Below are 14256 nucleotides of genomic sequence, written 5' to 3'. Positions count from 1 at the left end.
GAAACCACAAGCTCTTCAAAGAACTCTGGAATCTGAGAAACAAGCAGTGCCTGCTGCCCCTCATTCATAAGCCAGATCTGAGACTGCGTCTTTGGACAGGACACAGCAGGCACGCCTGGGTCTGGTCTTCAGGGCGTGCCGACAGGACATTTGCTAGTGTTTACATGGAGCAAGCCTGCCTTGAAGTCCCCAGGACATTTCATCCAATGAGAAGAGGGTGCCGCTGACCCTAGAAAGCCAGAAGGCTTCTGACCTGCTCTCTGAACCCCAGGTGGCTAAGATCCACGCCTGCCAGGCCTCCCCTCGTCAGCCTCTACTCCCACCACTCTCCCTACACTTCAGTTCAGTCGCTCAGTTGTGTCCAACTCTTTGCGACCCCATGGACTGCAGCATGGCAGGCCTCCCTGTCTATCACCAACTTCTGGAGTTTACTCAAAAACTCACGTCCATTGAGTTGGTGATGGCATCTAACCATCTCATCCTCTGTCGTCCCCTTCTCCTCCTGCCTTCAATCTTTCCCAGCATCAGGGTCTTTTCAAATGAGTCAGCTCTTCGCACCAGGTGGCCAAAGTATTGGAGTTTCAGCTTCAACATCAGTCCTCCCTACACTTTCCACCCTCTTTGCTCCACTGCCCCAGTTTCACTGAGGTCCTTATCTTTTTCCCCAGTTCATGACCACTTCAGCCTCCTTCCCTAGTCCTGCTCCTTCCCCTGGCATCCACCCCTCAGCTGTCAGTCATCTCTCTAAAATGTAAATCTGACCCAGCCACTCTGCCGAAAGCCCTTCAGTGATGACAACGCAGTGCTCAGGACCAAGCAAAGTCCACAGCTCAGCACAGACCTGGCTCCAGCCCTGCTCTCCGGGGTCCTTTCCCATCACTTCCACCCAGGCGCCCCTCCTTCTTCCCCAGGGTGAGCCTCACAAGGGGTTCTCATCTCTGGCCCCCACGCTTTCTCCCACACTGTGCTCTCAAGCTGGAATGCCTACCTCCAGTGCCCCCCACATCCTCACCTAACTCCTAATCGTCCATCAACTCACCACAAAAGGACCCTTCTTCCATGCAGCCTTCCAGGAGTGCCCACACCCACCTGATATACACACCACCCTTCTCGGCTCCCCTAACACCCAACGCAGATGTCTCACACAGCACTGGTCACGCTGACCACAATACATGGTAATTAGCTTACGTTTCTGTCTCCCCTACTACCTGAAATCTCCTGAAGGATAAGGGGTGTGTCTTGTATCACTTTGGATTCCCAAGGTTTAACAGGGTGTCTGGCATAAGGTAGGCTGTTGGTGAATCAATGGATCCTATGAAATGGGAGCTTAGCAGACTCCAATGCAGATGACAGAATCGCACAGCGGCAACAGCAGCGAGGGAGTTCACAGTGGGTGTTTCACTAGCAAACAACCCAGAAACTGCCCAGACTCCAGATTCCAGATCAACTCTGTGGGGACAGCCACACTCATCAGCAACCCACACATGAGCCTGCTGAGCGTCTCTCATGAAACAAAGCGACTCCCTATCTTCCCCCATTTCACCAGTATTTGCCTTGCTCCGTTCACAGACATCTTTTTTTTTTTTCTTTCCTATTTGGGTAGAAATTTAAACATTTTACTTATTTTAGCCTATTACTACATATTTTAGTGCAAAATGTGTAGAGGTCTGTCACTACAGGATTCTGATTATGTAGAAAGGGGATACATACAAGGATATGTATGCTGTGGACAAAGGAAACCAAAATAAGTGGGATGGGGCAGTGGAGAATCCAAGCTAAGAGCTAAAGGGGAAAGGCGGGGTACTGACTTTACTCCTCATCTTTCCGTGCTAAATTTAAAACCCCAGGAAACTTTTCTTTAAAATTTGACAGAAATAAGAATGAAATATGTTTATAATATTAATTTAACGGCACATATACTATGGGCTTCCCAGGGGCGCAGTGGTCAAGAATCTGCCTGCCAATGCAGCAGACGGAGGAGACGCAGGTTCATCCCTGGGTCAGGAAGATCCTCTGGAGGAGGAAATGGCAACCCACTCCAGTATTCTTACCAGGATAATCCTATGCACAGAGGAGCGTGGCGAGCTATGGTCCAAGGGGTCACAAAGAGTCGGACACAACTGAGCCCACACGTATACTGTAAGCACAAGGAGTTAATGAGCCTCATGATTACGCTGTTATGTATTTGCTGGGGACAGACATGTATCTTGAACTTGACTGAGTGTCCCCAGAACTGCTGAACTGAAATGGATATTCTTGGCTTACGTGCTAAATATTCCTTACACAGACCCCAGAAGATTCTGAAAGCAGTGAAAGCGCTCAAGGTAACAACAATAGCTCAGGCAACTGAAATTTACCGTATCTTCTTGATGGGTGGAGGCCACGTGCCATAATATTGGATTATTTTAGAAACATGTTCCCATGGTCAACATGAAAAATACCAGTTGGTTCTTTTACAGATGGTTGCTAAATTTTGGAATTTACTTTCTAAAGCTTAAATTAAACATTCTGATATACCAGAATAAGGCAACCCAAGGGCCTGTTTTCCTAGATGAAAACAAGGATGACGAACTATAAACTGAGGGCCTCTCTAGGCTTATCCCCTAAAAATTCCAAAACCCTGCTCCTGAGCCCTCCAACCACACGACCACGCGTGATGGTAATGTTTGCCAACACTTTCTAACTTGTGCATCGCCTTTCTTTCTTCAACATTCAATACAACTGGACCTCTGGGCTTTTAAAGGCAAGTTAATTCACTTCCATGATTTTTTTTTTTTTTTTTTTTTTGGTTAAAATGAATAATCACTACCTTTGTTTGGGCCCTGCTTTGTTATAGAAAGGATGTAAGACAGCTGTAATCATAGCTAATTAGTTTTTTCTCACTCCCATGCACCCCTCTTCTTTATAAGCTAACATCTTCATGCTAATTTGGTTTTAAGTCAGGAGCAACCATACCTTCATATTTATTAAGATAATATCTGCCTCCCCAAAAGGCATGAAGCTTGATCCATTCATTCAACAAATACTGAGTTTCTGCCAACTAGATGGTCACAGTTCCCACTTCACGGGGCTTAGAGTCTAATGGGAAATACAGCAGAGGGAGGTAAATAAATGACAGAGAGATAAAGAATGCTTCTGGAACATGCAGAAGGGATACCTCCTCCAGGCCAGGGAGATCAGAGAAGCTTCCCAGAAGTGAAGGGAGCTGAAAATTCAAAGAACTGTACGCCATTTAAAGGCACTGTGGACAGCAGGGCCACGGAAACACCAGGTAGACTCAATCCCAACAGTCTACTCAAGCTGAGGTCAGCGTCTCCACCCAGACTGACTCGTGCTTACCTTCCCGCTACATTCACACGACCCACGAGGAACCAGAACAGAGTTCTAGTTCCTTTTATTTCTAAAGGCATTCTGTTTCTCCTGTCCTACTTCATTATCTTTACCAGCCTCCCGGCTATCAAATATTTCAATTCAACCCAACAAGGGCCTCTGTGGGAGACAGTGTGATAAACATGGGACGAAGGGCAGGGAGGCACTGGGGCCCCACACATGGGCCACAGAAGCCCAGAACCGAGAAAAGCCATGTGACTATCCGCTAACCATTCCACTCCCCACAGACCTTGCAGAGGTGACCGCACTCTTCCAATCCTGCCTGTGAAACAAATATCCCCACTATGAGATAACCTTGGGTTTGACAGATGTCTCTGGACCCTGAGCCTGTCATAGTCTGAAGACAGCAAAATGGGCTCTGGACACTGAAGCCCTTCCCCTTTCCCCTGTCCATTTGAATAGTCCTCCTAAAATGGGACATTTCCTGCTTCCAGAGAATACTGATATTTTCCTAAATTGTTTCTACATTTCATTTTCAATGTATGACCACAACGCTGGGACCAAAGTAGAATAATAACTTTTCACCATTTGCTCTTCCAAAAATTACTGGAAATTCTTCTACAAGTTTAATCGAACAGTTGGATACATTATTTTTAATGTCTCTTCCAGCCCTGAGATTTTTATGATTCTCTGACATAATCAGAACCATTTTTCTTTGAGGGTTATAGCTGGGTAAAATTATCCCAGGCTAAGATGTTATTGTAAAGAGAAAATTGAGTCAATATTTCAATAATATTTGGTTTTTCAAAGTTTCCCAGCCTAACTTCACTGTCAGTGAGCAAAGTTGCAGCTGCATGTACACTAAATCCAGCCTGGGCCATAGCTGGCTGTATACTTACAACTGAAGACAGAGGGTGTTACTTCAGAAGATCAACTGAACACAAAATTTCACAAACAAAACAAAGAATGTCTTCAATGTTTTGGATTGTATGACACTTCACATCTAAGGATGTGTCATTTTTTTGTTATTCTTCCCAAATTGGATCTTAATTCTGTTTTGTGATCAGAGTACTAGAAACTACAAAAATTATACTCAGTCACTTTGTTGTTGTCGTACGGATGCTAAGTCGTCTCCAACTCTTTTGGGATCCCGTGGGCTGTAGCCTCTTTAGGGACCCCGTGGATTATAGCCCGCCAGGCTCTACATGGGATTTCCCAGCCAAGAGTATTGGAGTGGGTTGCCATTTCCTTCTCCAGGGGATCTTCCCGGACCAGGGATGGAACCCGGGTCTCCTGCATTGGCAGGCAGATTCCTGGGAAGCCCACTCAGTCACTTAGGCTTTCCTAATTAGCCTTACAGACTTGTAATGAGCGTCGTACCCACCCTCAGGTGCTACATAAGCTTGCACATCTTTGGTGCCCCACACTTTACACAGCCAAGATGGAGAGCTTATCAACAAGAAACACATCTTCACAACAAGTACCTCGATTTGCAGCTCAAGTTATCACTCAAGGCATAAAGAAAAGAAAGCCGCATGTCTTGCGTCTTGAACCAGTAATATGTAAGGGGAAAGTATATTATAAGCATCCTTGTTCTTCTGAGTCAGTGCCTTCTTCCACTACTATGGAAGCAGCCTTCAGGTCCCAGGCAGCTCCTTGTTTAGCAAGGAACTAAACATTTGGGTTCAAATCCAGCCTCTACCACTTCCTAGCTGTGTGACCCCGGCAAGCGATTTAACTTCTCTGGACTTTAGTTTCCTCATGTGGAAAGAGATAATCACAACTCCACCTTTCCTCATGAACCATTGTCATATTTTGACATGAGCTCACCTCATCTCCGTCTCTGGTTCACTATAAACCCAGGAGCTTTGACGTGAGGAATACGATCGATAACATCGCAGTGACTTTGTATGGGGACAAATGCTTACTAGGACTATCATGGTGATCATTTCATAAATGTGTGCAAATGTCAAATCATCATGTAGCATACGGGACCACTAACACCAGAGTGCACATCAGCTATAGGTCAATAATAAGTCAGTAAATAAAACTGGTTGCTCTGAAGAATTCTGAAAGGGTGACTGGAAAAACAAGTATAGAGAAGCCACTCACAGGCCTAAAGAGAAAAGCTTTGTAATTGCTATGGCTCAATTGGTTGAGTCACATTTAATTAAGTCTGGAATTTCCAAGGACAAAAACAGTGCTTCCCAACAGGTCACCGAAGACAAGAAAACAAGGGGGCTTGGGGTGGGAGGGTTCCTAGAACTGGTTCCTGAGCACGAGGGGTGATCACAGCAAATCATACTTTGTTGAAATGGGAGGAGGGGACAAATCCCTCCATCAACTAGAAGCAATCTTTTCACATATTTCCCTCTTGGTATTTTAGCTCTACTGCTAAATCCGGGATGAACCAACTCTGAACTGGGCATAAATGTGAGGAGTCTGGGAGGGGACGGAGAGAAGAGGAGTCCCGTGAGCACAATGGTCAGTGAGAATTACCAAATAACTGGGGACATCTAAATGAACCATACCTCGTTGTGTTTGGGACCTACAGAGTTAACCTGTCCATTTTCCCTTGACTTACTCATTCACGGCTATTGTGTTTGGCCAAAAACTAAAGCTGTTGTCCAAGCAACATCAGTCTCATTATAAAGAGAGGAACAACCTGCCATCAGAAAATGTAATGACCCTTTTGAAGGCAGCTGCTTCAGAAGCTTGTGAATCATTTTGAAATACTCGGGCCAAACCACATCAATACCGCATTTAAATAAAATGCAATACACGCAACCACCAAAAATAAAGTGATGACTTGTCAGAACTCTAGTTCTGCTTTTCCTATCAGGTCTGCTGGTGATGCATCTAATTAATTTCAAAATCATATTCCGAGTAAGGTACCTGCTTAATAAGTGAAGACCTCAGGCTTTCAAAGGAAAAGCTCCTACCTTTCTAGGCCATACCTGCAGATGCAGCAACCGACTGCCCTAGAGCATGGTACTTCAACCCCAAACACGCAGCCTGACTTAAAGCAGCTGGGGAAGCCCAAAGCAATGAACGCCTGTGTCAGCAGCCCAGAAGACCCACGGAAGAGGAAATCATTGCTGCTGGCCATCCTGCCTTAAACTCCAGGAATTACAAGTCACATGCTGCCTCTGGTCTTAAAGCCCTGGGCAGTTTTGTTTCCTGTCCTCTTTCACACCTGACCTTTGACTGCTGCTCAAATTTAAAAAAAAAAAAAAAATGAATTTTCTGAAACCCAAAGCCAGTAGAGATTGGATGCCGGTGCATAATCTTCACTGTTCTCAAGCCCATCAGCTGTGAAGCCCGAGTATGGCCAGAATAAGGCCCAGGGAAACCACACTCCATCCTCTGTTCGCTTACCGCTATCTTCTTCTCAAGGCTTATTTGTCACCTCTCACTGTTCTCGGAGGAGTCCTTCTACCTCCAGATGAAGAACTCCTTCGTTCTTCCACATGATGGTGTCTGCCCAGGCTTCCCATAGCCCCTTTAGTTGGGATATGCTGAAGGATCCATTAGGAGATAATGATAACTCACATGATCTCACCCTATACTTTAAAATCTCAGCAGTGAGGCGGGGTCGGGGGGGATGTTGTTTATGGAAGCAGTGTTTCTCCAAAGCCCCATCCCTCCATGCACTAGACACATGAAGTGGTGGACACTAAATCCCGTGTAAAGGATGTAGCCATGGGAAATGTGCCATCCCCCATCGGAGGCTGATTTGGAGGACCAGCACCCCTGAGCATTCTGGGCACTTGGTAAAGGAACAGGAGTGGGAGAAGGGCTGTCAGGATCAAAAGCGGGGGAGACGGAGAGAAAAGGATGCCAGCAGGGCAAAACGGCTCTTGTCTGACTCGGTGCTATCTTCTGGTCCTGTTACTCTACGTTACTTTCTGCCACTCCACCCTCACTCTATTTTCCAAATACCTCAAGATGTTTCTAAGAGGTTCTGAATTATTGACAAACCTAAGGGAGACACTTCGGAAAAGAATAAGTACAAAAACAGACCGGTATGGCTAGTGCAAACACTTGGTCATTGGCAGTTTCCTTTTTAAGGCCCAAAGAGAAGAAACGGAGGGAAAAAAAAAAACCTGCCTCTGCTAATAAATAATGATATTCACAGAACAAGAGGCCCTGCAAGTCCAAGGCTCACAGTCTCCCCAGCTTTACTCACCCCGAGCCATCTCGCTCCTTTATTGGCAGCCTGTTGAATCTGGACTCTCTTGAGGGTGACATGGTAAACAGCTCCTTCCTCTACCTCTTCACCCCAGTCCTGAATCGAGCTCTGCCAGGAGACAGGACAAAGAAACAGAAAAAGTTGTTTGTTTGTTTGTTTGTTCCCTCTTCACTAACCACAATCTATCCCAGCTGCTTTGCTGCTTACTCCAGCACTCAGGGCATAAGATGGGCTGTTCAAAATAAATATTACAATCAGAGCAACATAAGACACCCTGTGATAGAGGGAATGCTGAGATTTTCTTGGCCCCCCAGCTCTTTCCTATGCTATCAAGAGCCCAGGGCTTTTCCATTTAGTTATTCTTCCTAGATTCCTTCACGTATCTTAAATACCTTTTTAAAGTCTTTTTTTCTTTCTTAAAGAAGCTGAAGTTTAGTCCTGGTTCACTTTTCCTCCTTAAATGAGAGGAAAAAGAATCCACTGGCAGAAAAAGTTTGTCTCTTTACAAGTGGCTCCGTTCTTGGAGCAAACTGCATTTTAAACTCTGACAAATAAGTGTTTAAAATGCTAAGAGTGCTCGCTCCTTTGGAACGAAATGCTTCGCATGTCTTCTTTCTCCTCTTATTGTTTGGGAACCCAGAAAGTTAGCGGGAGGGAAAAAGTTTTTATTTCCGTCAAATAACCTGGCAAGTGCAGAAAAAAGCAACACATCGGCTGTGTGCAGCGACCCCCTGGGTTTCCCTAAACTTGAAGTTTGTGTTTAAAGAGCCGCTGGGACTCAGAGGCGCTCCGCGGTTCACCCAGACTCACAGACCTCTTGCCTGAAAAGTTTTCCTTTGCTGACATACATCAGCCCAGATACACCAAAGGCAACTGCTGAGAAAAATAAGTATGGTTTAAAGGCAGAAGACACGCAAAGAGGAAGGCGGAGAAAGCCGAGGGAGAAAGCTCTGAGCTCCAAAGTCTGGGATCGGAGGGCTCCGCTCACTCCGAGGGAGTCCAAAACCCGCCCAGAGAAAGCGGGAGAAGATTCCCCACCAGAGCAGCGTCGGGAGAAGGCAGAGAGTTCTCGTTACCATTTTAGCTTGCCAAAGCAATTTCATTCTCAGTTTTCTCTCCGGTGTGTGGACGCGGCATGATGCGCCCCGCTCCCAGGCGAACGCGATCCCCGCGCGTCTCCGCCGCGGCGCCTCCAAGCCCCGGCCCCGCGCGGCCGCCGCGCACGGAGCACAGACACGCGCCCGCCGCCGCCGGTGCGCGCGACTCGGCCACAAAGGGAGCGCGGCGAGCGAGCCGGCGAACGAGGGCGCCGCAGACTCCTCCCCACGCCACCCCGCCGCTCCGTGATGTCAGGCTTTCCTGTTTGTGCTCGGGAGCACACTCTCCCTTTCTGAAATCCCGCGGATAAAGTTAGCATGCCGTGATTTCTCCAGCTCTGAATGCGATCGGCAGCCAGCCACCCTTTCTAGTGGATCAGGTTTTCCTGATTGGCCACCAGGTGCCCTCAAAAGATCCGGGTGTGGTATCGGGGATCTTAGCGTGTTTTTCCTTCCCTCGCTCAAAGAAATAAAGGGGGAAGAGGTGCAAAAAGGGATGGGAGGAGGGGGTCGGACAAACGTCTTTTATCTGCTTGTTACCTATGGAATTTAGATTCAATCAGGGCGACCCCAGTGAGAATGGCAATACTAGAAGCCAGGAAGTTTTTCATCAGGACAAAAAAAAAAAGAATTGGTCAGAGGGTATTCCAAAACCCACGCCCCAGGGCTGCGCTTGTCCTGAATCAGCACACCACCAACAGGAAATGGCTCTGGACGTCTTTCTACCCCCATAGTTTAAGGCTCATCAACTGTAACTGGCCACTGAGGGAGGGAGAGGGGCAAAGCAGGAGAGGGTTCTGCTGAGACTGACAGCGTGGAAATTGGGCCACTGGCGGCCCGGGAAGTTCCGTGAGTCTGTGAGTTGTCACCATGGGTTGCGTTGTCTGTACTGTAGGGACACAGTGGGATGATAACCTCGGGGAGAGAGCCATTCAGAGGACACTGCCGGAGGCAATTTCGTCCTAACAGAAAGTAAATCAACAGCGAAATTCCAGATGATAATATAATCAAACATTGGCACATGACAGAATTTCATGCCAATTGCAAAAAAAAAAAAAAAAAAAGTTTAGAGCTCATGTCTTTTATACTGTTCTCCCCTAAATGAATTTAATAGCCTTTAAATTTTTTTTTAAAAGAAAGGCCTCTTACTAATTGCCATGCTAAGGCATAAGGCTGGGCTTTGGTTAATAATAAATATATTATGAACTGAAAAGCTAGAGAATCCAGTGTACTGGTGTTCCCAGGAAAGCAAAAATAAATGACAGTGAGGGCGCATCCAGGAAAAATAAAAAGATCTTTGGACACTTCAGAACTTCTCAAAGTCACTCAGCAAAGTTCCCCACAAACAACCAGAAACTATTGGACAGAAGGGATGCTCTTTTTATCAAGCTTTGATTATTTCTATTTTTACGAAAGCATGTAAACTTGACCTTTCAGTGACCACCAGCATAGAGTGTCCCCAGTGTCCAGAGGAAAATGGTGTGGAAGACCTACCACCTGCCTCTTAAGCCATTCCAGGCCTACCCCTATTCAGTGATCCTGAAGAACACAAGATACACCTGGGGACAGTTAAACAACCCATCAGATTAATTTCACAACTACTTTAACCTGATTTTTGGCTGTGAATTTGGAGATGACCCCTTACATTTTTCTAGTTCAGGGATATTAAGAAGTTTCTTCAAACTTGCCCCTCCCAGGAAGCCTTCTTGGACAGGGCAGCTTATAACTCACAAGGCTCCAGTCAAGTTTCAGATCTCATCAGCCTCCTCTCCACCAACTCCCTGGCAGACTACCTGATGAGTAAGGGGAAAAGAGGCTCCCAGCAGATGCAGCTTCAAATCCTGGTTTCACATTAAGAGTGAACTTGGGCTCTACTTCCCTGGGCTTTCATTTCCTCATCTGTAAAATGGGACAAAGGCTTCCCTGATGGCTCTGGTAAAGAATCCGCCTGCTGATTCAGGAGACATGGGTTCGATCCCTGGGTCGGGAAGATCTCCTGGAGGAGGAAATGGCAACCCACTCCAATATGCTTACCTGAGAAATCTCATGGACAGAGGAGCCTGGTGGGCTACAGTCCATGGGGGTCACAAAAAAGTTGGACACAACTTATTGACTAAACCAGAACAATAACAAAATGGAATGAACATCTACCTCATAGAGTCTGAAAAAGGATTAAATGCAATATGTATACAACTCATCTAGGGCATGATCAAAAAAGCTCCATTCCCTTATTATTATTGCACTTCCTCCCAAACTGCATTTTCCCAGACTCACTGAAAAGTTGTACGTACGCAATGTGTGGAAATCTAAAATGATGTCTTCTCACTAAATAATTTCAGAGAGATTTTCCAAGAATAACTACTTGTATTTATACCCAATCATGTACGTGATTTTGTCCAAATGTTAATCCTCAAAAAAAGGCTGACTGGTTTTCTGCTGGACAGAACAACGATGTGTTGCAGTTTACAATTTTTAAATATTTATTTTAAAATATTCCACCTGCAGGCAGCTCAGCCAGTATTACCTTATTACATACTTTTGGGTTAAAATACTCCTAATCAGTATCTGGGGAGGATAAATCAGTAAGCCATTTATAACTAAGTTTGAATTTATTTACTAGATTAATCTACCTATGACTTTATATAGTCCTAAAAGAATAGGTCAAGTTTTGTTTAAAAGATATCAGCAGTTCATCTTTCATCTCCTTGGTTAAGTTTATTCCTAGGCATTTTATTCTTTTCAATGCTTTTTTAAGTGGGACTGTTTTCTTAATTTCATTTTCAGATTGTTCATCATTAATGTATAGAAATGCAACTGATTTTCATATATTAATTTTATATCCTGTGACTTTACTCGATTCATTTGTTAGTTCTGGTAAGTTTCAACAAATAGTGCTGGGAAAACTGGATGTGCACATGCAAAAGAATGAAACCAAACACATCTAACATCATACACAAAAATCAACTCAAAATTAATTAAAGACTTAGGCAGAAGACCTGAAACTATAAAATTCATAGAAGACTACATAAGGGGAAAGCTTCATAACGTTGGTGTTTGCAATGATTTCATGGATATGACACCAAAACCAGAGGCAACAAAACCAAAAATAGACATGTGAGACTACATCAAACTAAAACACTTCTGCACAGCAAAGGAAACAGAGTGAAAATTCCACCTATGGTATGAGAGGAAATGTTAGCAAGCAACATCTGATAAAGACTTAATATCCATAATATATAAGGAACTCCTATAACTCAATGGCAAAAATAAGAATAACTGAATTTTTAAATGGGCAAAGGACTTTAAAAAACACATTTCTCCAAAGATGTACAAATGGTCAACAGTTCTGTGAAAAGAAGCTCATCATGACTAATCATCAGGGAAATGCAAATCAAAACCAAATAAGATATCATATCACCTCACACCTCTTAGGATGGCCATTACTTAAAAAAAAAGAAAAAAGAAAAAAGAAAAACCACACATGTTGACCAGGATGTGGAGAAAAAGAAACCCTTAGACACTATTGGTAAGAAAGTCCATTGGTACAGCCATTACAGAAGACAATGTGGAGGTTCTTCAGTAAATTAAGAATAAAACTGCCATACGATCCAGCGATTCTGTTACTGGGTATTTATCCAAAAGAATTTAAATCAAGATCTTAGAGAGACCTGAGTGCTCCCACACTCATTGCAGCACTATGTGTAATAGCCAAAATGTGGAAACAATGTAAATGTACATCAGCGCATCAATGGATAAAGGTGTGATATATATAGACAACAGAATATTATTCAGCCTTGAAAAAGAAGGACATCTTGTCATACCAAACTACACAGATCTCCTTGGACTGCAAGGAGATCCAACCAGTCCATCCTAAAGGAAATCAGTCCTGAATACTCACTGGAAGGACTGATGCTGAAGCTGAAACTCCAATACTTGGGCCACCTGCTGCAAAGAGCTGACTCATTCCTGATGCTGGGAAAGATTGAGGGCAGGAGGAGAAGGGGACAACAGAGCATGAGATGGTTGGATGGCATCACCGACTCGATGGACATGAGTTTGAGTAAGCTCTGGGAGTTGGTGATGGACAGGGAAGCCTGGCGTGCTGCAGTCCATGGGGTCACAAAGAGTCGGACATGACTGAGCGACTGAACTGAACTACACAGATGAACCTAGACGCCATTATGCTAAGTTAAATAAGCCAGTCACAGAAGGACAAATACTGCAAGATTCCACTTACATGCGGTATCTCAATTAATCAAAGTTGTAGAAGCAGACAGTAGAAGGGTGGTTGCCAGGAGCTAGAGGAGGGGCAAATAAGGAGTTGCTCTTCAGTGATGAAAAAGTGCTAGAAATCTACTGTACAGTATTATGTTTATAGTTAACAGGAACTATACACTTGAAATTTGTTAGCTGAGGGGAAGGGAAGGAAATCAGAAAATATCTATTCTTAAAGCAGTAGGATGTTGCTAGGAATAGTTTTATGTCACCATATTTGGTGATCATTGGAAGTCAGAAGCAATAGAAGATTCTTAGGATATGACAGGAAAAGGGAAGACGTACGGAAGAACCCCAAATGAGAGACAGAAAAAAATTTTTTTCTTGCTCAGGGCCAATAAATAGAGAACTGGTAACAGCAAACGTAAGCAGCTTGTGTGCAGATTCTTTAAGAGAATCTATCAAGAAATGGAAATACAGAGTTTATATATTCCATTTATTCATTTATTTAGTCATTGGCTTCTATGACATCATGCGTTTCTAGATTTTACTCTACATCTCTGGCTGCAAGAAAAAAGTGAAAATATAAAAATTGTGATAGTATAGTTATGTATGTAGGTTGACATGGAGTAATACTTATGTGCCTAGGTAAATGATGAGACACTTGGTATATCTCAACCTAGAGCTTGACCTTCTCTTCTCATAGCCTTGTCCTTGTATTTCCTTTCATGCCTATCGTGACTGTTAAATAAACTATCCTATGTAAAGTAGCTAACAGAATAAACTATGCTAAATAAAGCACCTGAGAGAGTGCTTTTGGAACATAGGCAGCCTTGAATAAAAACATATCTTCTTCTCTCCCTACCCCCACACTCTTTCCCTTTAGTGTAATTCTGTGTTCATTTACTGCATTTGGTTTGCAATCTGCATGTTCTTTAGATGTCTGCTCAGGTAATAGACTGTACTGTGTGACAGAAGAGTCAGAGCAGTGCAAGTATAATAGACATTGTACTTGGAGATAAGTAGGCAAAAACTTGTCTTAAATATGCAACATCAGCATAAGATAGAAATGGGAAGGCCAAGGCTTTGTCCTCAAACTCACTGCTGGACTGTGATGTCCTGCACCCAGTTGAAATTATAGAGGAAAACAGTCCAAAGACAGCAACAGTAATAATAACAATAGCTACGTGAAAAAAGCTAAATAACTCAGAGGTCACGATTCTCCTTCCACACATTAGGACTGCTGAGTGCATACTGCCTCTGCTTTCCAAAAGCCCTTACCTAAACAGATGAGCTTGAAAATTTTTCCCACTTTTGAGTGGAACTGATAATAGCCACTTTGCACCATTTTATTCAGAAACTATATATGCCTTTAGCATTCCATGCATGCACGCTCAGTCACTCAGTCGTGTCCGACTCTTT

General features: G+C 44.1%; 1 protein-coding gene and 1 long non-coding RNA gene across 6 annotated transcripts in view; one reads left to right on the top strand and one right to left on the bottom strand.

The window, feature by feature from the left end:
• RGL1 (ral guanine nucleotide dissociation stimulator like 1) overlaps nt 1–8740 on the bottom strand; it is a 132490-nt gene extending 123750 nt beyond the window's left edge. For 2 of the 5 annotated variants that reach the window (XM_055582910.1, XM_055582911.1), the window contains exons 1-2: nt 8599–8740; nt 7520–7630 (exon numbers count right to left, since the gene is read on the bottom strand). In XM_055582910.1, coding sequence (XP_055438885.1) covers nt 7520–7630; nt 8599–8625 — 138 coding nt within the window. In that variant the 5' untranslated portion in view covers nt 8626–8740. Of the gene's footprint in view, nt 1–7519; nt 7631–7914; nt 8271–8336; nt 8568–8598 lie in introns of those variants that run through there. The other 3 variants (XM_055582912.1, XM_055582909.1, XM_055582913.1) reach the window with 3 other exon arrangements.
• Nucleotides 8741–8880: 140 nt separating this feature from the next.
• Nucleotides 8881–10804, top strand: LOC129653341 (uncharacterized). The gene is made up of 2 exons (XR_008715073.1): nt 8881–9020; nt 10057–10804. It is a non-coding gene; the product is annotated as an uncharacterized LOC129653341 (long non-coding RNA).
• The last annotated feature ends 3452 nt before the right edge of the window (nt 10805–14256 follow it).

This window comes from Bubalus kerabau, chromosome 5 (genome assembly GCF_029407905.1).
Source record: "Bubalus kerabau isolate K-KA32 ecotype Philippines breed swamp buffalo chromosome 5, PCC_UOA_SB_1v2, whole genome shotgun sequence".
Classification (NCBI taxonomy): domain Eukaryota; kingdom Metazoa; phylum Chordata; class Mammalia; order Artiodactyla; family Bovidae; genus Bubalus; species Bubalus kerabau.
This window is presented reverse-complemented; position numbering and strand designations above follow the sequence as displayed.